The 25963-nt window shown below is 39.4% G+C and overlaps 1 protein-coding gene across 1 annotated transcript in view; it reads right to left on the bottom strand.

The window, feature by feature from the left end:
- Positions 1–25963, bottom strand: part of Pik3c2a (phosphatidylinositol-4-phosphate 3-kinase catalytic subunit type 2 alpha) — a 116621-nt gene that overhangs the window by 40098 nt on the left and 50560 nt on the right. The window contains 6 exon segments of the mRNA XM_037211201.1: positions 9515–9578; positions 9699–9778; positions 12059–12170; positions 13002–13122; positions 17308–17465; positions 24213–24316. Coding sequence (XP_037067096.1) covers positions 9515–9578; positions 9699–9778; positions 12059–12170; positions 13002–13122; positions 17308–17465; positions 24213–24316 — 639 coding nt within the window.

Below are 25963 nucleotides of genomic sequence, written 5' to 3'. Positions count from 1 at the left end.
AGCTAGATATTTTTGACAATTCTAAGAATAGATATTCTCTATTGAAAAAGAAAATGAGATAGCTTCTCAATTATATGGTATACTGTGAAATGTACTAAAGCAAGGCATAGTTTTCACTTTGACACCACTATTCATATGCAAATGCTACTAACTTCATATTAGAATTAAAAGAAAACAAATTAGGAACAGATTACTAAACCGTTTTTTTAAAAACTAGATCTGGCACACATGTATACATACATATATCCAGGCAAAACACTCATATATTTAAAACAAAATAAATCTAAAAAATAAGTGCAAGTAGATTTATCTTTTAAATTCTCACTTGGAAATAATTTTCATGTTGAAAACAACTTTCTCTTCTGCAAAAAAAAAACCTGGCATTAAAAACTAAATTCTAACAAACCAAACAAACAGAAAATCCTCAAGGGGCTAAAGAGATTGCTCAGTGGTTAAGAGCCCTGCTGCCAGGTGATCTGAGTTCGAGGTCTAGATAACAAGCTCCAGAATAGTCAGGGCTGCACAGAGAGACCCTGCCTAAAAAAACAAAAATCAAGCAAACAAACAAAATAAGAGCCTTTTTACTCAATCATAAGGACCTAAGTTTGGATACCATCACTCACACAAGCTGAGCATCCCACAAATGCCAATAACTGGCTCTGAGGGACTCCACATGCATGTAGGTATGTGCACACATACCCCACGCACACACACAAATCTTAAACACACACAAAAAAAAAAAACAATAAAATAAGAAATCCTTAAGTTTGTTTTTTTTGTTTTTTTGTTTTTAAAAATAAGGTTGCTGTAGCATTGCTGGGTCAGCTTTCCTTCCTTCCTTCCTTCCTTCCTTCCTTCCTTCCTTCCTTCCTTCCTTCCTTCCTTCCTTCCTTCTTCCTTCCTCCTCCCTCCCTCCTTCCTTCCTTCCTTCCTTCCTTCCCTTCCTCCCTCCCTCCCTCCCTCCCTTCCTTCCTCCCTCTTCTTCCTTTTTCTTTTTTCCAACACAGTATCCCTACTGACCATCTGGAAACTTTCACACAATGTACCCTGATCACATTCATATCCCAGTCCTCCCAGGTCCACCCCCCTCCCCAACTGTGAGAGTGAGACCTCAGCATCCCTATCACAATTTTTAAGAGTTTTCGATGGCTTCCTGTCTAAGCTATTTTTCTCCCTTGGGGGGGGGATGGGCCATCATAGGAGCCCTCCAGGCTCTCTCTCAACTGCAAGTCTGTAGCCATCAACACCACTGCCCTTCAGTCAGTGGGAGCATGGATCATGGACCTCTACATGGATCTAGTGACAGCACGGACCACAGATGGTGTCTGTGGCCTGTGCTGAGTCCGATGGTCTGTTCTGCCATCGGGGAGACCATGCTGAGGTCCTTCTCCACTTAAAAAATTTGTATTTATTTTTATTTGTGTGTGTGTGTGTGTGTGTGTGTGTGTGTGTGTGTGTGTGTGTGTGTGTTGTGTATCCATGTAAGGGAATGCCACATGTCTATCAGCGGAGACCAGAAGAGAGTGTTGGATCCCTTGGATCTGACAGGTGGTTATGACCTACCTAATGTGGGTACTAGGCACTTGTGGTGGTTTGACTAAGAATGGTCCCCATAGGTTCATATATTTGAATGCTTAGTCACCAGGGAGTAGAATTGTTGGAAAGGAGTGCACAGCCGTGTTGGAGAAAGTATATCACCAGGGGTGAGCTCTGCCTTTATCATTATGTATATTAGTTAACTAACTTTTGTTTTTTTGAGACAATGTCTCAGTATGTAACCCTGGCTGACCTCAAATGTATAAATTCTACAGGCTGTGTAGTGACAGGATTGCTGGAGTACCTTGCCTTGGCATGGATCATTACTCATTTTATATATGCACTGAAATATCACATTATATATCATAAATATATGAAATTATTATATGTCAGCCATAAATTTTTAGTGCTACAGAAATAGCTCAGTCAGTACAGTGAAGTCCTTGCAAGCATGAAGATCTTTGTTCAACCCTAAGAACCCACAAAAAAAAAAAAGCTAGGCATAGCAGCATATGACTATAATCCCACAGCTGAGGAGATAGGTGAACCCGAGGCTACCTGGTCAGCCACTGTGGTGGTTTAAATGTTTATGGTACACATAGGCTAAAATATTTCAGTGTCTGGTTCCTGATTGGTGGACTATTGGATTGGCAGGTATGGCCTTGTTGGCGGAGGTGTGTCACTGGAATGGGCTGTGAGGTTTCAAAAGCCAACATCAGGCTCAATGTCTCATGCCCTCTGTCTATCTGCAACTTGTAGATAATGCAAGCTCTCAGCTATGGCTCCAGCACCATGCCTGTCTGCCTGCTGCTCCCCATGATAGTCATGGGCTAACCCTCTGAAACTGTAAGCAAGCCCTCAACTAAATACTTTTCTTTGTAAGTAGCCTTGGTCTTGGTATTTCTTCATAGCAATCAACAGGAACTAAAACAGCCATACTAGCCTACTTGGTGAGCTCAAGCCCTGGCTCAAAGGAAAGGTGGACAACATGCCTGAGGAATGATGCCTGAGGTTATCCTCTGGCCTGCACATACACATGCACCTGTACATACAGATACTCATGCACAAAATGTAGTTTTAAAAATTTGAGCAACAAACACATTCATAGATCCTTCTTTCTTCTCTTAGGCTGGGACTCACTATATTGCCTAGACTGGTTCTCAAATTCATAAGCTCAAGGGATCCTCTCTCTTCCTGAGTTACTGTGACTGTGTACTATACACGGCTTAAAGATTTATAAAATATTCATGCCATACTTTTATGCTAAGTACTATGAAAGGCTGCAACTAAGCACTGCATCTTCCCTTTTAGTATTTTTTTTTTCTATTATTGAGGCTTGGCTACCATAAGCCAAATGCTCCTTTCACCTTCAAGCGTAAGTAAGATCATCTCATTTTCTTAATTACCCAACTACTGTGCAGTTCTCGGGACCTGAATTGAAGATCAACTTTCAAGTTATTTATATTTGTTTTGTTTTGTTTTTTTAAGGATTTATTTATTTATTATGTATACAGTATTCTGCCTGCATGTGTCCCTGAAGGCCAGAAGAGGGCACCAGATCTCATTACATATGGTTGTGAGCCACCATGTGATTGCTGGGAATTGAACTCAGGACCTCTGGAAGAGCAGTCGGTGCTCTTAACCACTGAGCCATCTCTCCAGCCCTATATTTATTTCTTTTAACTCACCTTCATGTAAAAACCTTCCCCCAATCTGAAGACTTGTGATACTGTCTTGCACTACCCTCCATTACTCTAACATAGTCCAATAGTTCTAAACCCACCCTTCTTTTGCTCTGCTTTGTACAGCTAGAAACTAAACTCACGCTAACATTTTTTTCTGTCACTAGAGGGCACTAAAAGGACATTTTAACCCCCTAACAACAGGGATAGACACTTCCATGCTGGGTTCCAGTCCAGTATGCATTTATTCATTTCTTTCAATTCACTATGAGAACTCAGTGGTTCTCAAAGACCAGCCCTACCGGTACCCTCAGACCATGTTCTTTTTATCTGGCAGCTCTGGCTAAAGTTCTTTGGGAGGTTTCTTTACCATGGACAGCCTCTGTCTTCCTGTGGTAGCCATATGCTCTTCAAAGAGTTTACAATTCAGTCTATTGAGAGGCTTTATCCTAATATGTCCTAAACTGTTCATTTCTCTATAGCCCAGTCATGGCAACTGCTTTTTTACATCTGTAACTTCTGAACCCATCAAGACTAGCAAAGTTTCTTTAAAAGACCATTAAGTATCCAGGTATGGTGGCGTTTATCTGTAACACCAGTACTTGGGAAGCAAAAGTAAGAGTCAAAAGTCTGAGGTCAGCCTGGTCTACACAGTGAGTTCCAGGCCATCCAGGGCTATATAACAAGGACAGGAAAACCCTGCCCCCTACTACTGCCACCCCCAAAGCTACTAATTGTCAGGCATGGTGATAGACATCTGTGGTGGTTTGAAAGAAAATGGCCTCCAAAGGGAGTGGCACTATTAGGAGGTGTGCCTTGTTAGAGGAAGTGTGTCACTGTGGAGGCAGGCTTTAAGGTCTCCTTTGCTCAAGCTTCCCTCAGTGTGACTGTCAGCCGACTTCCCGTTGTTGCCTGCAAGATGTAGGACTCTCAGCTATTTTTCCAGTACCACATCTGCCTGCATGCTACCACACTACCTGCCATGATGATAATGGAATGAACCTCTGAAACTGTAAGGCACCACCACAATTAAATGATTTCTTTATAAGAGTTGCTGTAGTCGTGGTGTCTCTTTACAGCAAGAAAACCCTTAACTAATATAACATCTATTACAGTGACTTAAAAGTCTGAGGAGGCAATATTAAGATTGTCTTAAAACCAAACCAAACACAAAACAAGCAAACAAATTAACATTAGTTAAGTAAATATCTTATATTTTGTGAGTCATCCTTTGGTGAGATTCAATTTTAGCCTTTTAAGAGTGAAGACAGGCAATAAATAAGAAACAAAAACTTTATAAAAACAGACAGCAGGCTGGATTTGGTATATGAGCTACCACATGTCAATTCTGGCCTTAGAATCCTCTTTTATAGGCTGGCAGAGATGGCACTGCAGTTAGGAGCACTGGCTGCTCTTCTAGAGGACCTGAGTTTGATTCCTTGTATCCACACAGCAGCTTACAACTGTCTGTAACTCCAGTCCCCAGGGATCCAACACCCTTTTGGAGAATCTGCAGGCACTAGGCATGCACACAGTGAACAGACATTGAAGCAGGCAAAACAACCACACACATAAAATAAACAAATAATTTAAAAATTAAAGTATTTTTTTTTAAGAAAAGAATCCTTTTACGAAAAAAGGATAAACCACCTTTTGCTCTTTCACTAGTGATTATTTAGATTTCTTATTCAAGCAGCTAGCACAGAGGCTAGTGATGTAGCTCCAGCCAAGTGCCAGCATGTGTCAGCCTGGGTTCAATTGTGTGTATACACATGTGCACATAAGTCTGTAGTCTCAATATGTAGGAGGTAGAGACATGAAGAGCAAGAATTCAAGGACAGGCAACTGGAGCTAAATGAGACCCCACCTCAAAAGCAAAACAATCTAGTATACTGCCTTGACAGCCAGTGACTGACTGATAAACATTAGTACTGATAGGTGTTCTGTTCTCTACAGCAGGTTATACTTTTGTTCTGGGTATTTATCTGGATTTCTATTTTAAGTCCAGTCCACACAGAAGTCCACACATACTGCCAGTACCAAACACGGGTTCAGGTGCTTTCTGAAGGAGATGGATCTCCTTGGAGTTGGAGTTAACAGTTGGTTGCGAGCCATTCCATATGAATGCTGAGAACCAAACTTAGGTCCTCTGTAAAAGTAGTACATGCTTTTAACTACTGAGTCATCTCTCCAGCCCCCAAAATTTATTAACTTAAGCCCAGATACACATTACTGTGTATGTACAGAAAAAAATGTGCTGCAGCCATTCAATGGAATAGTGTTCAATAAAAAGGAACTATTGGTAGGGCTAGGGAGACAGCTAAGTTGGTAAGGCCTGTTGAGCAAGCATGAGGACCTGAGTTTGGAATCTTTTTTTTTTTTTTTTTTTTTTTTGTGATATATATTTTTTATTTTACAATACCATTCAATTCTACATATCAGCCATGGGTTCCCCTATTCTCCCCCTCCCACGCCCTCCCCTTACCCCCAGCCCACCCTCCATTCCCACCTCCTCCAGGACAAGTCCTCCCCCGAGGACTGTGATCAACTTGGTAGACTCAGTCCAGGGAGGTCCAGTCCCTTCCTCCCAGACTAAGCCAAGTGTCCCTGCATAAGTTCCTGGTTTCAAACAGCCAATTCATGCATTGAGCACAGGACTTGGTCCCACTGCCTAGATGCCTCCCAAACTGATCAAGCCAATCAACTGTCTCACCTATTCAGAGGCCTGATCCAGCTGGGAGCCCCTCAGCCTTTGGTTCATAGTTCATGTGTTTCTATTCATTTGGCTATTTTTTTTCAATAATTGAGTAAAACTGAAATTTATTATAAGCCACAGTCGTCCTAGGGACCTCCATGCTATATATATATATATAGCCTTTATGGTTCTATGGGTTGTGGTCTGATTGTTCATTTTATATCTAGAATCCACCAATGAGTGAGTACACACCATAACTGTCTTTCTGGTTTGGGTTACTCACTCAGGATGATTTTTTCTAGTTCATCCATTTGCCTGCAATTTCATGCTTTATTGTTTTTCTCTGCTGAGTAGTCTGAGTTTGGAATCTTTAGCATCCATGTAAAAAACTGGGTGTAGGGCTGTGGAGATGGCTCAAGGGTTAAGAAAGTGTACTGCTCTTGAAGAGGACTTGAGTTTGGTTCCCAGCACCCATGTGAATTGGCTCCCAACCTGTAACTTCAGTACACACACACACACACACACACACACACACACACACACACACACACACACACACCATTAGGGTTTCTACTGCTGTAAAGAGACACCATGACCACAACAACTCTTATAAAGGAAAACAATTTAACTGGGTGGCTCACAGTTCAGAGGTTCAGTCAATTATCATGATGATGGGACAGCCCAGTATACAAGTAGCCATGGTGCTAGAGGAGGAGTTGAGAGTTCGACATCTCTGATTCACAGGCAACAGGAAGTAAGCTCCAATTCTGGGCATGGCTTGAGCATATATGAGACTTCAAAGCCCCGCCTACATAGTGACACACTTCCTCTAACAAAGCCACACCTCCCAATACTGCCACTCTGTTTGGGAGCCATTTTCTTTCAAACTACACACACATGCGCGCACACACAAACACACACACACACACAAACACACACACACACACACACACTACACCATACAACATACTACATAATGCAAAAAAAATTTTTTTTGAAAGGTACAAACCACAAATACATACTACAAAAAAGGGTTTGGTATTTAAAAAAGCAAAGCACAGAAAAATCACTACATTCCACTTACAAGAAATGTGCAGAAGAAGAAATTATGAAAGAGACAGGAATTGGCTCATTGATTATTTGAGGCTAGCACTGGAAAGAGGGGTGACTGCGAATTAGTATGTGGAAATGCTCTAAAACTGGACTGGGGTGATGCTGGTAGAGCTCTGTGAATTTGGTAAGTCTTTGAATGGTGGTACATGCCTATAATGCACTCAGGAGCTATGTGCAGGAAGGACATTTGTTCAACAATGTTCATAGCAGCACTATAAATAATAGCCAGAACCTGGAAACAACCTAGATGCCCCTCACCCAAACAATGGGTAAAGAAAATGTACATCTACATAATGAAGTATACTCAGTGGTTAAAAAAAAAAAAACCCAAAAAAACAATGTTATCATGAAATTTGCAGGCAAATGGATGGAACTAGAAAAAAATCATCCTGAGTGAGGTAACCCGGACCCAGAAAGACAAAGACAGTATGTACTCACTCATAAAGGACTGTAATTCACAGCCCCAGAGAAGCTAGGTAACAAGGAGGATCCTAAGAGGGACGCATGGATCGCCCTGGGAAGGGGAAACAGATGAGATCTCTTGGGTAAACTGGGGTCAGGGGAGGGGTTGGGGGTGGGAGGGGGATGGGAACATGAGGGATCAGGATGCCCAAGTTGGGGTTGGGATGGAGAGGGAGAGCAATCAAAGAGATATCTTGACAGAGGGCCATTATGGGATTAGGGAGAAACCTGGTGCCAGGAAAATTCCCAGGAATCCACAAGGATGACCCCAGCTAAGACTCCTAGCAATAATGGAGAGGGTGCCTGCACTAGCCCTCTCCTGTAGTCAGATTGGTGACTACCCTAATTGTCATCATAGAACCTTCATCCAATAACTGATGGAAGCAGATGCAGAGGTCCACAGCCAAGCACTGGGCCAAGCTCTGTGAGTCAAGTTGAAGAGAGGGAGGAAGGATTATATGAATGGGGGGTGGGCTAAGGGTAGGGGAGGGTGTCAAGATCATGACCCAGAGACAGCTGACCCAAGGTCTTAGGAGCTCACAGACTCTAGAATGACTGCTAGGGAGCCTGCATGGGACCGACCTAAGCCTCTGAATGTGGGTGACAGTTGTGTAGCTTGGTCTGTTTGTGCTCCCTAGCCATGGGACCAAGATCTGTCCCAAGCACATGAGCTGGCTTTTTGGAATCTATTCCCTGTGGTGGGATGCCTCGCTCAGCCTTGATGCAGGGAGGAGGAGCTTGGTCCAGCCTCAACTTGATATGCCATGCTTTGTTAACTCCCACGGGAGGCCTTACCCTTTCTGAGGAGTTGGATGAGGCTGGGGGGAGTAGAAAGGAGGTGGAAGGATGGAACGGGATGAGAGGAGGGAGGGGAAACTGCTGTTGGTATGTAAAATAAATAAATTTAATAAAAAAATGAGTAAATAAAACTGAAAAAAAAAAGCTCACTTTGCTTTATAGTTTATAATTTTTAACTACTTTTTTTTCTTTTGAGACAAGAGCTCACCCTCCTGGAGCTCACTCTGTAGACTAGGCTGGTCTTGAACTCAGAGATCCACTGCCTCTGCCTCCAAGTGCTGGAATTAAAGATGTGTTCTACTACCCGGTTCTAAAAGCCTTTTTTTGCCTTTTTTTTTTTTTTTTAATTTGACATCTGCTTTCTGTTCCTATTTTCACTTTTAAAGTAAACTTTTCATTTGGAATAATTTTAGAATTATAGGAAGTTACAAAAATAGTACGGAGAGTTCCCATATAAACCAGTTAAGCAGCAGCTTGCATAACCATGATGCAGTTGATAAAATGAAGACTAGAACAATGGCATACAAACAAGTAAACACTGGGCTTACTCAGCTGTGTCCGTGTTTCCACCAACCCCTTCTCCTGCTCTGTTCCAGGATATAACCAGGACACATTACTACACCTAGGGAATTATTTCTAAAGTATTATTTTGGTTGCTGCGCTGGGGACAGGGAGAATTACAGAAGGAAAAGCAAAGAATTTGGAAGACTGGCTAGGTGGCAATGGCAAACACCTTTAATCCCAGCACTTCAAGGCAGCGAGGAGGATCTCTGTGAGTTCGAGGCCAGCCTGGTCTACAGAGCGAGATCCAGGAGAGGCACCAAAACTACACAGAGAAATCCTGTCTTGAAAAACCAAAAACCATAAACCAAAAAAAAAAAAGAAAAAGAAAAAGAAAAAGAAGAGTTACCAGACAGTGACAGTTCCTATGAGTCTGGTTCATCTGGGCCTGACTGCTTTTCTAACTCAGGATTTGGAAAGGTGTTAACTATTGCTATGTCTTCTCTTCTGACTTTTTCTTTTATATGCTGGCTGGAGCCTAACTAAAAATGCTTTTAAATTCTGATGCTTTGGGCTTTCCCTTTTTCTAAAGCTCTCACTACCCACCACCCACCTCCATGTGGGTGGCTAACACCAAGAATATAGTTTTAAAACATTTAATCTAATTTTAAAACTAGTACTTCAGAGAAAACAGAAACAATCTTTAAGTCCTTATACCAAAACTTACTTCGGTTTGAAGAGCCAGTTCCACTTGGTTGTGATAGGAATCTAAGAGTTCTTCAACAGGGTGTCTGAAATGAAAAACAGGTATTTCTTTAAATCACAGTTGTTGTTTTGATCACAGAAAATAAATATATTCACATCCCAAACAAAGCTTGAAAATCTACAAATGAATGCTTTAAATGCTATACCTTGTCATGACTTCTTTGTAAGGTTTTTCTATTTGATACAAGTATTTGTTTAAATCCACAGGTGCTTCATCATCTTCTGCCTAAATAAACACATACACACACATTTAAGAATAATCGAACAATAATTCTTTGGTCAGTCTATGAAATTAAGTATAGTTAAATAGATGATGAAATCTTTAGACTAATTTTTGAGAACTGGAAATAGAATGCTATCTAAACCACTATTTATAATTGACTCAAAAAATTAGTCAATAGTAAGAAAAATTCATTTTAATTGCTTTAAATGTTTCATTATTTGGGGGTGGAGAGATGGTTCAGAGATTAAGATACTTGCTGTTGTTGCAGAGGACCTGGGTTTGCTTCCTAGGACCCACTTGGTGGCTCACAATCATCTGTAATTCCAGTTCAAAGGAATCTGTTATCCAGTTCTGGCTTCTATGAACACTAAGTATGCATGAGGTCCACAAATATACCCACAGGCAAACATTTAAATAAATCTTTAAATGCTCCATTATTTATTTATTTTTGCATATGTGTATACACATGTGCATACACAGAAGCCAGAAGTAAATGTCATGTGTTTTCCTCTGTTGCTCTCTGGCTTATGTTCTGAGACAGGAAAAGCTCTCCCACTGAACTTTGAGCTAATCCAATGGCTAGACTGGCTGGTCAGCCAGCTTGGGAGATCTGTCAGTGTTTTTCTCCCTAGTGCTGGGATTATGGAAATGCTCTGTCATACCCAGCTATTTACAGCTACTGGGGATCCCAACTCAAGCCCTCAACCACTTTATCCACTGAGCTATCGCCAACTCCCTCCACCCCACCCCCAGCCTCTTTCATTTTAAAGAGAGGGTTTCATGTAGCTCAAACTGGCCTTGAACTCTTGTCCCTTCTGTCTCTTTGCTGGGATTATAGAGTATACCATCAAATCTGACTAAAACTTCTACTTTTAAAGTTTTATACATATGGGTGTTTCGTCTGCATGTGCATCTGTGACCTCAGAGGTCAGAAGAGGGTGTCAGATCCCCTAGAAATGCAGTTACAGATGGTCGTGGGCTAATCCTCTAGAACTGAAGTTATAGGTGATTGTGGGCCTATCACGTGGACACGGAATCAAATCTAGGTCCTCTGGAAGAACAACCAGTATGCTCTTAACCCCCAAGTCCTCTACCCAGCCACAAACTCATATTTTACAGCGCTAACAATATGGCTCAGAGGGTAAAGGCATTTGTCCCCAAGCCTAATGACCCAAGTTCCATCCTTGGGACTAACATGGTATAAAGAAAGAACCAACTCTCACAAGTTGTCTTCTGACCTAAACGCATACATACTGTGGCATACTTGAGCATACAAACACACACAAACATATGCAATAAATTTTTTAAAAAATGGAAGAGATAAATGTTCCTCAATCTAGTTTATGATGAACAAATAAAGCAAAAACTAAGCTTGGCCAGATAATGTACACTGTAATCCAGGGATGGCAGCAAATCTGAGGCCAGTATGGTCTATATTAGGAACCCCAGGCTAGCCAGAGCTATGTAGCAAGATCCTGTCTCAAATAATCAATGGAGGAAGAGGTTGGTAAAAACTAGGGTGGGACCAGATGGAAACAAGATCATTTGAATTTCTGCTTTTTTTTCTTCCTCACTAAGTTTTGTCCCATTCTCTGCTTACCACCAATGAGAAAAGCACGAGCCTCTCCTACATTCCACATTATGCAAACATATTCAAGAGAAACTGAAAACCCGTATTTAGTATTCAATACCCCTTTCTCCTTTGTCCCCTCTTAATTAACCCTGAAAGTCTCACTCTGTATAAGACCATTAGATATAAGACTTGGGCAGGCAGCTCTTCTGTTACTGCCCTGGCTGCTGCACTCTTGCAGGGAACCAGGTAAACTTAGCTTTTTCTTTAAAAAAAAAAAAAAGAAGAAAGAAAGAAAAATCAAGGGCTAAGAATGTAGCAAAGTTAGTAGAATGACTGGCACAGGGTCCTCAGCTCAGGCTCCAGCACTGCATAAAACTGGTCGTCATGGTGGCACAAGGTGGTCCTTAGCTATATAGTGAGTTTATGGCCAATCTGAGATACAGGAGACTATCTCCTTCTCATTAAAAAACAAACAAAACAAAACAAAACAAAAAACTTTGTTCATTTTGCTTTTCCAATTTATACTTCTAGATCTGAGAAATGTGCTACCTCAACTTCCATGACTAAAGATCTTCTGAGAAGACTCCTTCTAGAAACAACAAATATATCAACCCAGCCCAGTGCAGGAAAAAATGGGAAACATACAGACTGAAAATCTCTCAACTCTCAGAATTATTCTGATTCACTAAATGTAATTTATACACACTTACTGTTCGAGCCAGATTCTGGCACATTGCACTGAAGGTCAAGAGCTGTAGTTTAATCTCTGTGTCCCATTTTCGACAATTTTGAATATGTTCATGACTTCCAAGGCAATGATTACTGTTAAAATACATTAATTATCCATCAGTATTATTCTATTCAAATCACAAGTTATAGACATAAAAGTAAAACACAAATTGCATCTGTATGAAAAATTGAAGAAAATGGTGAAACACATTATTTTTAAGCCAACTGTGAACATTTAGACAGGGATTTTTCTATGTGAGTCAGTGAAGATGAAAGAAGATAAAGAGGCAGATATGAGTATAAAGCCTAGATCTTTAAAACAATTGGAATAATTGTAAGCTATAGCAAATTATTAAAGTTCATGTAATGATTATTTCAGGCAAATAAATGACAGTGACTGTGTGTGTGTGTGTGTGTGTGTGTGTGTGTGTGTGTGTGTGTGTGTACGCATATAGTAACTGCATGCTGCAAAGAAGAATGGACTCTACAAATGTGACTGTTGACTTTTTAGAAGGTTATTTTATTTCCCTTTTCACCAACTGACTACAACGTTTAGCATATGAAGCTACTAAACTTAAGAGAATATCATACCTTTCTTACTTCTGAAATCTCATCACTATTTTAGAGTCAGTATATCTCAACACTAGTTTCAACAATAGGACCAAATATATTTCTTATATTTTATAAATAAATGAATTTAGGGACAGGGTTTTACTATGTAGCTCTGGCTGCCTGGAACTCACAGAAATCCACCTAGGAGCCTCTGCCTCCCAAGTGCTAGGATTAAAGGCATGTGACACCATGTTGGCATCCAAAAATATCTTTAGATTATACATCTAAATTGAAAAAAAATCTAATTTAAAGCATTAAGAATAAAATTCCAAAGATACCATTCAGTAGTCATAAGTAAGTAAATAAACTTACTTCTGTAGAATCTCTTCTTGACCACAAACTTTCAGAACGTAGCTGCCGACATCCACTTGATTCAAGTCATCATGTACCCAGCAAAGGGCTTGCATTATAACTATTTCTACAGTAGAACTCACTGAAAGAGAGTTAGTTTTCATTTTCATTTTGCTTACCTCTAAATATTATAATCTAAGAGAAGACTGTATAACAGAAATATAATGCATATCCAGTTGCAGGTCACATATTTCACTTTAAATTCTCTCTCTGAGACAGGGTCTCACCATATAGCCCTGGCCTGGAACTTACTATGTAGACCACACTGGCTTCAAACTCACAGAGGGGCTAGTAAAAAGGCTCAGCAGTTAAGAGCACGGGCTGCTCTTCCAAAGAACTCAGGTTCAATTCCTAGCACCCACATGACAATTCCCAACCAGCTGTAACTCTAGTTCCAGGGGAATCTGATGCCTTCTTCTGGCCTCCAAGGGCACTAGGCATGCAAAATGGTGAACAGATACATAGGCAAAACATTCATACACATTAAAAAGGGAAGGAAAGGAAAGACTGAGATCCATCTGCCTCTGTCTCTTGCCCAAGTATTGGGATTAAAGGTCTGCATCACCACATTCAACCATTTAAAATTTTTCTATTAGCCACACTGAAAACAGTCAGAGAAAGAGTCTAATTTTGAAAATAAGCTCTAAGGAAAAGACGTGTGCGTGTGTGTGTGTGTGGGGGGGGTGGAGGAGCAGGTTTTGATGTAGCCCAGGCTGGCCCAGAACTCACTATAAAGCAGAGGATGATCTTGAACTTTGAATACTTCTGTTTCTGCATCCCAAGGGCTGGGATTACAGGTGTGTACCATTATGCCTAGTTTATGTGATGCTGAGAATTAAACCTATCTCAAGGATTCGAGACAAGCACTCTACCAACTAATCTATAACTCCCCTCTTGCAAAGCTAATTTTAGTAATATATTTTATTTAATCCAATATATCAAGAATATTAGTTTAGAGGTAGGAGGATCATGAGTTTAGTCCAGCTTGAGCTACACAACAAGACTATCTTAAACAATAAATAAACTATGTAGATATATGATTTTAGCATTATCAGTATTTATTTACACTGTTACTTACTTTTTTAGCCTAAGGCTCTGAACTCTAGTGTGTGTTCTGGATCTACAGCATTTAACAATACAGATGAGCCATATTTCAAGGGCTCCACAGCCTCTACTGTTAGGCAGTGAAGGCGTAAACAAAGAAAGTTATATCCTGTGGTGGTTTGAATAGGAATGGCACCCAAAGACTCATGTGTTTAAATGCTTGACCCACAGGGAGTGGCACTATTTTTGTTTGTTTTGTCCTGTTTTGTTTTTTGAGACAGGGTTTCTCTGCGTGAAGCCTTTGCTACCCTGGAACTCATCTTGTAGACCAGGCTAGCCTCAAACTTAGAGATCTGCCTTCTCACTGCCCTCGGTGCTGGGATTAAAGGTGTGCACCACCATGGCCCTCAGGACTAGCACTACTAGGGAGGTGTGGCCTTGTTGGAGTAAGTATGCCACTGTGGAGGCAGGCTTTGAGGTCTCCTATGCTCAAGCTACACTCAGTGTGGCACACAGTCTCTTCCTATTGCCTATGGATCAGGATGTAGAACTCTCAGCTCCTTCTCCAGGACCCTGTCTGCCTGCACACTGCTGTTATTATCTGTTTTTATTATCTACAGTGACTACCCTTTAAGCAGTGGCTGTCCTAGTCAGAGACTGCAACACTGCTGCTACCAGCAGTGGTTTGGCTGCAAGGGCCACAACCTGAGGAGACTGTTCTCTCAGGCACCCACTCGTTCACAGCTACTGAGGGAAACTTTAAATCTAAAGAACTCACGATTCAATGGTTTAGGTGGAATTCTGCTCACTCAGAGAGGCTAAATAGCAAGCAGCTAAACTTCTCCCTTTGCTGGCGACTTCCAAAAAAGCCCAGTGTCCTTCCAGCAGCCACTGAAAAAAAAACCTTGCTATACGTGATTTTTCCTTACCACTTCCTGTCAGCTACTTGCTGACTCAGCCTCCTGTTTGCAGGTTACTTTTATTTAATCAAACACATCTTTGAATTGTTAACAAAAGCTATAGGGGAAAAAAATGCAACACACTTTAAAATAATATTCCCTAACACACTGCCATGTTTCCTGTCTTGACAATAATGGACTAAACCTCTGAACTGTAACCTATCCCCAATTAATTCCTTTTTGTTGTTGTTGTTGTTGTTTTGTTTTTTTGAAACAGCGTTTCTCTGTGTAGCTTTAGAGCCATTCCTGGAACTCACTCTGTAGCCTAGGCTGGCCTCGAACTCACAGAGATTCACCTGCCTCTGCCTCCCGAGTGCTGGGATTAAAGGCATGCGCCACTACTGCCTGGCTAAATGCTTTCCTTTACAAGAGTTCATGGCAATAGAAACCCTAAGACATACTCATATTACAGATTCCTTTAATAGGGCAGCAGCTGGTAGTACCTAGAGAGCAGTGTCTTAAAACAAATTATAAGGAAAAAAGAATTACTACTTCTTTTTTCTTGTATTCACTATATTTGTATAGTGAATTTTCCAATGAAGAACAAAAACAAAGCAAACAAGTAGGCAGTCTTACTCTTAGCAAAGGTGAGCTACTAATATGACAATGAACAGAAAATTTAAGCTTCCATTTTTTTCCTAGATATATTTATTTTGAAGTCTATGAGTATTTTGCCTGCATGTAAGTATGTGCACTACATGCATGCCAGGTGCCAGCAGAGGTCAGAAGAGAGTGTAAGATCACCTGGAACTGGAGTTGAAGCCACATTTCAAGGGCTCCACAGCCTCTATTAGCCCTGTTTGACAGTGAGCAACCATGTGGGTGCTGAAAATTGAACCCAGGTCTTCTGAAAGAGCAGCAAGTGCTCATAATCACTGAGCCAACTCTACAGCCCCAAATAAAAGTTTTTAAATCATCTATTTTTATACTTAAAACTTCTATGTTCAACTCTTGTTTCTTTTTTCTTCTTAGAGTCTGACACTGTAACTCAGGCTGGTCTTGAAATCATAGCAATCCTGGCTCAGTCTCTAAATGTTGGGATTACAGCATGAGACACCAGCTGGGCAACCTGTCCAACTTTTAAAAGACAAGCCTGCTGTTAAAGTAATTGAAAACTGGTGACTTGGTATCAAAAGCTTTTATGTACTAAAATATGTAACAAACTCTATTTTGAATAGACACAAAACAAATAAAAACATATAATCTGATCATATATATAGTCTATACTTCTATTATAAAATGCTTACAATTTTTTTCCAGTTATAAAGATTCAACATAAGGCCTTATTTATACTAGGCAAATACTGTGCCACTGACCTATGCCCTCAGCCCAGTTTCACTTAATAGAGATATATATTATAAATATTCATTTATGACTAACCAATAGACATTCACAATACATTTTGAAGTTAGTCAGACTTTGACATAAGTTAAAACTTGATACAAATCAACACTTGCTATCAAATTTTACTCATGCTTTATTTCAAAGCACCTTTGACTCTTGAAAAATTTAATATTCTTACCATTTACCAAATTTAAATGACTTAAAAGGAGTAAGTTTTCCTTTAGAAATTGAAGCATGACTGTTATAGTTGGCTAACATTTTGGTTCAGATTTACATTTTTTCGAAGGGCTTTCCAAAAGTACAAAACCAGAAGACATTTAAATTTTGGACAAAATGCTAGTTACAACCATTAAAGGAAACAAAAAAAGCTTCATTCAGTTTTAGGCTAAATTACTAGGGATAGGAAATTTACTCAACTATTCAAGTCCCACTTAAATAATATACACTATAAACAAACTAAAACAAAGCCAATGTTAAAACAACAACAACAAAACCAAAACAACAACAAAACATTAACAGAGCCTGCTACAGACATCCAGGACACAAATCTAGAGAGGATATTTACCCATATTTGGAGGGGAAAACTAACACCAAAGGGAGAACTACCTTCCCTGCAGAGATTAAGAAGTGATCTAGAGGTTCCTGTCACTGACAGCTCTCTGTAAGAAAGCACTTTTCTTGCCATAAAAGCAGAGGAAAGTATAATTAGCTTTCATAGCTAATGCTTTTGGGCCTTAGCTAAGAACCAATTTATTATACTCAGAGAAATAGTCCTACTGTGACCTGGTTCACTTAACCAAAAAACTTCCCAAATGAATGCAAATGTTTTTAAATGACACCTTATGATAACAAATTTGGTTTATGAAGAGAAAGTATATACTAACATTTGAAGCATGTTCTTCCCAGTCAAAGCAACTTACCATCACATGTAAAAGTCACTGGTAGTTGAAATCCTTCAATTTCAATGGAGACTTTCACACTGGCATTTTCTCCACACATGCTTCTTTGCACTGTGACTGGACTTAACAAATAACCTGGATTTGTGCAGTGATCAGAATATGGAAATTTGGTCTTCAATCTGTTCACAAGAAAGAAGATATTTAATACCTTTTTTTTGTCGTTGTTTTTAAAGCTGCATTTGAGAGCCCTGAACAAGGCTTTACATGCTTTCAGCTACTCAATTTTGTATCTCTGTCCAACTCCAGAGCAGCTCATAAGAATGGCAATGAATGAACTCCTGTTAAAACTCCAAAGAGCAGCATGTGCCTTTTAAATGAAGGGGAACCAAGGAAAAAGAGATTAACTAGTGCCAGGATATCTTTGGTAACACTGTCAACAAGATCTAGGCATTCCAGAGATGGCTGGCATCAAATGAGGCTCTCTGCTTTAGATTCTTAGCCTCCACAATGCAATTACATAAAGTGGTCTGTCTGTTTTAAATGAATTATTGATGACACGAAAAATTTAACTAAAAATTGTAAACACCAGAGGAATAAAAAGTTTCTATCTTTTCCAAGTTTTTTTTCCTAAGCAGGACTTTTTTTTTCCCCTATAAACATTGTTTGTGGTTATGAGACAAGGAAAAATAGAAAATGAGTTTTCATAGAGCTATAAGGCCTTTACAGTGCTACAAGGGTACCTTAAAAATTAGGGGTCAAGCTGGGCATGGCAGCCCACATCTTTAATCCCAGCACTCGAGAGGCAGAGGCAGGCAGATCTCTCTGAGTTCCAAGACAGCCAGGGCTACACAGATAAACCCTCTCTTCTTAAAAAAAAAAAAAAAAAAAAAAAAAAAAAAAAGAAAGAAAGAAAGAAAGAAAGAAAGAAAGAAAGAAAGAAAGAAAGAAAAGAAAAGAAGAAAAGTTAGGGGTCACATGCTAAGGTATTCATAGGAACAACACAGTTAGATGCATAAATACATGAATGTAGTATGTGGCTCATCTCCAGATATGACTGCCATTATGAGGAAGGAGACAGTAAAATGGCTGGATGTGTGCCAGTGCTTGCCACCAAGCCTGAAAATCTGAGTCTATCCCTGGGACTTACTCCTGCCAGGTGTCCTCTGACCTTCACACACTTGTCATGGTATGTTCACCCAAACATAACTCACACTCACGCACACACACATAAGCATAACACAATGGACAAATAAACACAATAAACATTTTTAAGAAAGGGTAGATTTAATACTGTCAACTTCACAAGCCCCAGTAACTGCCTTTTCCTGGAGGCTGATAAAAGGTTCCAGTCCCCTCACCTCATCTGTTTTTCTTCTTTTTTCCTACCTTTTTTGCAGTTATGGGGATTGAACCCAAGGCCTCATACATGCTAGGCACACAGGCTATTACCACTGAGCTATATACTTAGCAAACAACTGTTTTTCATGAGGCCTTAAATGGAATGCATGCTAGAAATACCAACTATGTGCTTCTATGGATATTAAACTATTCAAGGAATACAAACAGAATAAAACATTTTGAGATGACAAGAGCAAATTTAACAGTCAATATAAAACCTGTAAGGCAGACTACCTGAATTTGATCCTTGTTTTTATTATTTATTAGCTGTGTAAATGCAGTTAAGTTATTGACATTCTCTTGCTTCAGAGCAATATTGACCATTTATTTCCCCGAGTTGTCATAAGAACATGTAAAATAAGTTTATAAACCACTTAGTACCTACTACATAACAAATACTGTAAACGTCTTATAAAATAAACGAATCAGTGAAAGAATAAATGTGGTTTCTACATTGTGATCTTAGAAGACACATACACAGGATCTAATATTAAAAAGATAAAATACTCAGGTCGATCTCAGTCCTCGGGGGTGGCCTTGATCTGGAGGTGGTGGGAAAGGGGGGTATGCTGGGGGGAAGGGGAGGGGGGCAGGAAGGGTGAGAACAAGGAAATCTGTGGCTGTTATGTAGAACTGAATAGTATTGTAAAATAAAATAAATAAATAAAAAAAAGATAAAATACAGAACAGAAGAGATGGCTCATGGTTAAAAGTCGATACTGTTCTTGCAGAGAACCCAAGTTTGATTTCCAACACCTCTGTCAGGTGGCTCACAATTACCAGTAACTCCAACTCCATGGGAACCAATGTCTTTGGCCTTTACTGGCACCAGCACTCACATGTACATAACTTCATACAAACTATATAGACAAAATTTACAAATAATTCTTTTAAAAAGATGAAATGTGTTCAAAGTGACATAAGCTGAATTGATATTGGAACTTTATCTTCACATAAGGATACTGTAAGATATTTAGTTGGTGCCAAGCTTATCCCTTCATAACAGTAAGCTTGTAATGGCTTATTCTTATTATTTCACACACACTTGGCATTATACCGTGTAGTGGGTATTCTCTCTACCCATGACCTTGGGCTATCTGGCTCGATAGAGGTGGTGCTTCTTGCCTGCTTACGTGACCTCTTAAAAGGGGAAGAGGGATGGGGTTGCTGGCTCTTGGACGTGGAAGGCTTCCTGGTGCACTGGGAGACAAGAGGCAATCGTGTCACTTCATTTTGTATAAGTGAATGTGTGATCTCCATTTCATCCCTTAATAAATAAGTTTTCTTCCCAGAATATGTACTGTTTGCTGAAAATCATGAAATAAAGCTGGACTTTTACTCTCAGCACTCAGAAGGCAGAGGCAGGCAGATCCCTGAGTTTGATCCAGGCGGTCTACCAAGAGAGTTCTAGGTCAGCATGGCTACACAGAGAGCTCCTGTCTCAAAAAAATAAATTAAGAAAGAGAACTCATAAGATAGATATATCTAACCATATAGTTAACCAATCTAAGAACTGACTGAGAATGGAGGGTTGGCAGTTCAACATCATGCTTAATTCTATGGCAATTCAAGATGAGATTGGATTGGAGGAGACAGTGCCTAATAAATAATTATTAATTCAAAGATGAAGTCAACCTTTGAAAACATATGGGATGTCAAGGAATTAATATACTATGGGAGGGAGGGGTATGCTCAATGTTATTTGCATATATGAAATTGCTGCAATGAAATCTTTTCTGTATAACATTCCTTAATAATAAAAAATTATATGGAATGAGATGTGAACCACATCCAAAGAAAATGTAGGCATAAAATACAGTTTCTCACTTTGTGTTAGAGAAACACAGAGGAAACAGCAGTAACCACAGGCCTGGACTGGAGCTCGGTGCTAGACTCCGTACCTAGTGCCCTAGGTTTAATCTTCATTATTTCAAAACAAGCCTACTACATCAACATTCTTTACAATTTTTTTCTCTAGATCACAACTATTAGATTTAGTAAGTTTTATCAAGAAAAAGAAACAAATATAATGAAAGGCAGCCCAAGTTAAAGTAAAAGACCTTCCCTAGTTCAATTTTTAATTTCATTGATTAAAAAAAAAAAAAAAAAAAGCCCAGGCCTAGAACTGGCACTGAATTGTTAAAACTGCTATGCTGTAATTTCAGCTGTAAGCACACACAGTATCTTAATAGTCCGATGATTTCACAGCTGAATCAAAATGATGGCATGGATAACTTTTAGAAGACTTTTAAAAGGCACAAACTAGGCTCTACAGATGTAGCTCGGCAGCTGTGTGCATGCTGGAGGTTCAATCCCCAAAGGGTCACACATTATAGAAAATTATAAATGAGGCCAGCCTGGGCTACAAAGCCAGTTTCTGTCTCAAAAGGGGAGTGGGGAAGAGAGCCAAGAAGCCACCTGAGGAACATATGTATGTACTGAGTCTCCATGGTTCCAGGGCAAAAAGAAAAATGCCTGGAATGTGGCTTCAGAAATCTCTGTTCTGAAAGTTGCTGCAAGCATACTATGTATTACTGGAAGTCAGAGAATAAGAACTCATTCTATTTGGTCCATCTGGAGTTACATATTAAATAAGACACTGAGTATAAATATGTATACATGTAAATAAATACAGCAGCATTCTTATTCAGTTGTAGTTACTGTCCTGTCAACTATGGTCTGAAAATACTTTCAGTAAGCAAAAAGAAAAAAAAAAATCTTGACCCAATAAGGGAAGAAAAAAAAAAATCATGTGTTCAGGCTGCTAAGATTGATGGTAGGTTACTGCTGTCACTTATAAATTACTATTTTTTCTAACTTAAAATTTAATATGATGGGGCTGGAGAGTTGGCTCAGTGATTAAAAGCACTTACTGCTCTTATAGAGGATTCAGGTGAGATTCCCAGCACTCATATGGGGAGGAGGGATCCAATGCCCTCTTCTGGCACCAGGTATGCACATCGTATACTTACATACATGCAGCCAAAACACTCACACACATAAAATAATAAGCAAATTAATTTATGTGGGAAGGGAGCATATAGGTGGAGTCCAGAGGACAACCAGAGGGACTAGGTTCCAGGAATCAAGCTTGGGTTATCAGTCTTGATGGCAAGGACCTTTACCTATTGAGCCATGGAATGACCCATATAAATTAATTTTTTTCAGACACATATGTTTTACAAATCAGAGTTTACATAGGACTCAGTATTCAGTTTCAGACATCCACTGAGGTGTTATGGAATATAGTCATTCTAGTCAAGGAAGGACTACTGTAACCACTTAGCTAAGCTGGGGGGGGGGGAGTTGTGAAAACAGCTCTACAATTCAAAATGCAAATCATAAAGAGCTTAGTCTTTCGACTTGCTAAGTTTAAATGTAGTAGTTAGTCAAAAACAATAACAGAAACCATATAGTACTTGTTTGGGGGGAAAAAAAGAAACTATGTAAGAAAGGTAACATTATTTCCAAAGCATTAAGGTAAAAGATTGTGTCTAAATCATTAACCAAAATGGCATATATACTCAAAAATGATCTGGGGGGTACCCATGACCTGCTTAAAAAGAAGACCTTTTTACTGAAGAAGGCTCTGGATTCAGAATAAATCCCTTGGTGGGATCACTTTCTCTACATGAGAGAGCAGATTTTGTCCTCTGCCTTGAAGTTTGCTGCTCCAGTCTTCTGCCTAACTTTTCTTTGTTTGACTGGCTAAGATTCATTTTTCCTCTCTGTTAGTAAAAACATGGAGTCAGTGGCTATGCTCCCTGTCTTAAGAAGTTCCATTTACAATAGGAAAAAAAATGAAGCTAAATCATATGGAGGATGAGGATGGTAAGAAAGGAAAGGAAAGGGAAAGACAAAAAATCTGAAGGGTCTAAAGAGAGGAGTAAATTGTAAATTTAAGCCTGGTAACAGGTCTGTAGTCCCAGGATTTGAGAAGTACAGGCAGAAGGATCCAAGTTCAAGGTCATCTTTGGATATATAATGAATAACCCCTATTTCAAAATTTAAAAAAAAAAAGTGAATTCAAGGTGGGTGTGCTGATGCATACCTGTTAGCCCAGCGGGGTTGCTGAGGCAGAAGGAATGCCATGAGTTCAGGGACAATACAGCCTACATAGTACATTACAGCCTAGCAGGGGCTAGAGGGAGAGCCTTCCCTGTTTCACAAAACAAAACAGAAATGGCAAGAAACTTTAGCAGACAGGTGTTTGATGCACAGTCTGACAACTTGAGTTTGATCCCCAGATCCCACAGTAGAATGGAACACACGCCCTAACTGATAAGAGTCATGTAATGGAAACAAACATTTAACCAGTGGCAAAGAAAATATGACATATCGACAGCAGAAAAGGCTTTGTTAGGGTATTTCCTTGGAGCCTCAATTTTTCCATTTATGAAGAATATGGTACAAGGGCTGAAAATGTGGCTCTTCGTTGGTAGAGAACCTGCCTAACATGCCTGAAGCCTTGGGTTCCATCCCTGGCACTGCATAAACTGGAAGTGGTAGCTCACAACTGTAAGTAATCCTAGTCCCTGGTGAAAGCAGGAACATTGAAAGTTCAAGATCAGCCGGGCAATGGTGGCACATGTCTTTAATCCTAGCACTTGGGAGGCAGAGGTAGATGGATCTCTGTGAGTTTGAGGCCAGCCTGGTCTACAAATCAAGTTCCAGAACAGCCAGGACTATTGCACAGAGAAATCTCGTCTTGAAAAAAAAGTTCTAGATCATCCTCAGCTATCGAAGACTGAGGCCAGCCTGGGCTTAGGGACCCCATCTCTGAAACAGCAATAACAAAACAGAAAAAAAACAATACTGCCTGAGACATACAAGAGTGAGAAAATATTTAAGAGCTATACCTTTCTAATATTTATAAAATATATTTTTATTAAATAAGTAGAATATCCTTCTGAATGCTAGATAAGTTTGTGAGAAAATGGGCATGGTTATGTATGCCTGTAAACCTAGAACTCAGGAGGCTGAGGCAGGAAGATTTAAGAGTTTGAGGCCAGACTGGGATACAAACTGAACAGTGTCTCCAAAAACAAAAAATACATTTTCTTTGACAAGATGAAAGTTTGTCTAAAAACAAAGGAAGGCACCTTCTAGGTGTGTGGAAACACATGCAACCCAGACTTTCACTTGTTAAAAGAGCACCAGAGACCCACTCTCAGCCTTTTTTAGAAGCCCAACAAGTAAAGATCTAGATTCATCTGTGGCCTGTGATTGCGTGCCAATTAACTGCTTCAAAATTTTAGCCACATGAAGAAAAATAAAAACTTAAAAAATTTTAGGATTGGCATGAAGTAGCAAGTTTTGGTTTTGGTTTGTTCTTTTTTTTTTTTTTTTGAGACAAGATCTCCCTATGTAGCCTTGGCTGGCCTGGAACTCAGAAATACGCTGCCTCTGCCTTGCCCAGCTCTCATTTTTTTGTTTGTTTGTTTGTTTGTTTTTTCTGAGACATGAAGTATTTTTTAAATGACCATTTTAATTTAAAGAATCTGTAATTTATAAAGAAAATTCCTTACTTCATAATGGATTGACAAAAAGCTGCCACCTCCTCATTCTGTACTTCAAATTCTTGTAGAAGAGAACTTCCAGTTGGCAAACTACTGGTCCCATTTGGGTCTTTCTGTAATTAAAAAAGTGGTTTTATTTTAAAAGTGAAAGATCTCTAAAATGCTGCTACACAGTAGCACCTCACAAACTAGTTTTATAAAGCTATACAAAGTTACAGAGGTAAGATAATCATTTAAGTAGCAGAGCTTTTTAAAGTGGCTTTCTTTAACACATCTTATCCTATAACTCAAGCAGTCCTCAGACTTTAAGTGATCCTCCTGTCTTAGCTTTACATACATGGGGATTACAAGCATGAACTACAACTGGCTAAAAACGCCTATTTCTTGGCATACACCTGGGATTTCATCACTCAGAATGATGAGGCAGGAGGATCTCCAACTCAAAGCCAGCCTGTATATAAAATAATCAAGAACCCATCTCAGAAAACAAAGCAACACAAGAAAAAGGGGATTTCTATCTTGGTAAAGTACCAACTAAGTCCAGTTTTGACTCATTGTTTTAATAAATAAAAACTAAGAACATGCTGTGCTGATCAGCTAGAACAGTGAAGACCTTTCCATTCTGTATGCTTCAGTCAGCTAGGATTAAATTAAAGGACTGCCTCTGTTTAAAGCAAAGAGCTCGGGCTCATTTGGGACTGGTGTAACAAACCAGGGCATCCATGTATCCAACTCAAGCCTCAAGTTACAAGAGAAGAACTGGCATTTTAGGTAGAGAATGAGTTTTTTGGAGAATTTATTGTTTTCATATGTTAATAAATGTACACAAATATCCTAATAGTTCTTTATAAGTTAAATTTGACCAGGATTTGTTTGCAGTATTTAGGGAGATTCATTTACTACCAAATAACAGCCAGACAGTAGCGTTCACTTAGAGGTGTTTTGACATACAACATAAAAATATTCGATTTGGCACAAATTTCAAATATAAATTTCCTTTAAAATTAGGAATAGTTCCTAAGTGAATAAAGTGCCAAAGCTTTAGCTCAATGGCAGAGAGATGGCACAGACCTGGGTTCAGTATCCTACATGCCAATAAATAAATGAGTAATACAAATAAATAAATGGAACAGAAAGATGGCTCAGCAAGTATAGGTACCTGCTGCCAAGCACAGAGACCTAAGTTCAATCCCACATGGTGGAATGAGATAAGTGGTTCTTGAAAACTGTCTGCTGACTTTTGTGCTCGTGCACACACACTCAGATAAATGTAAAACAAATAAGCAGCATATAAACTTCCAAATCCATAGCTTTCAATGATCTTTGGTGCCTACGAAGATGCTTAAATTAAAATTTTAAGGTCAATAAATACTTTTTAGAAATTACTTTGTGAGTTTTCTTTGTTTAAATGGTGCCAGAGACCTTTCTGCTAGAATGTGATATGTATATTTGGTGAGGAGGGGAGCAATTTACAAAATCACAAGTGAAAATAGCAAAGCTCCTGGGAAAGACAGTTAAGACAGACTATTCAACATGAAAGAAAAAAAAAAAAACCCTAACTAAGACAAAAATAAATCTTTATAAATTCCTAACACAGCTAGGCAAGGTGGCTTTCAATTGGCAGGAGAATCTGGAACCCTGAGTGAGACCCTGTCTCAAATGACAAAAATATACCAAAACAAACCTAACAGTTAAATACTCATCCTCATCCACCCCTCAATTTACGATATCCAGTCTCTCGAAGCCTGTCTTTCTTTCTG

Source organism: Peromyscus leucopus, chromosome 1 (genome assembly GCF_004664715.2).
Source record: "Peromyscus leucopus breed LL Stock chromosome 1, UCI_PerLeu_2.1, whole genome shotgun sequence".
Classification (NCBI taxonomy): Eukaryota; Metazoa; Chordata; class Mammalia; order Rodentia; family Cricetidae; genus Peromyscus; species Peromyscus leucopus.
The sequence above is the reverse complement of the archived record's forward strand: the minus strand, read 5'-3'. Positions and strand labels throughout refer to the sequence as shown.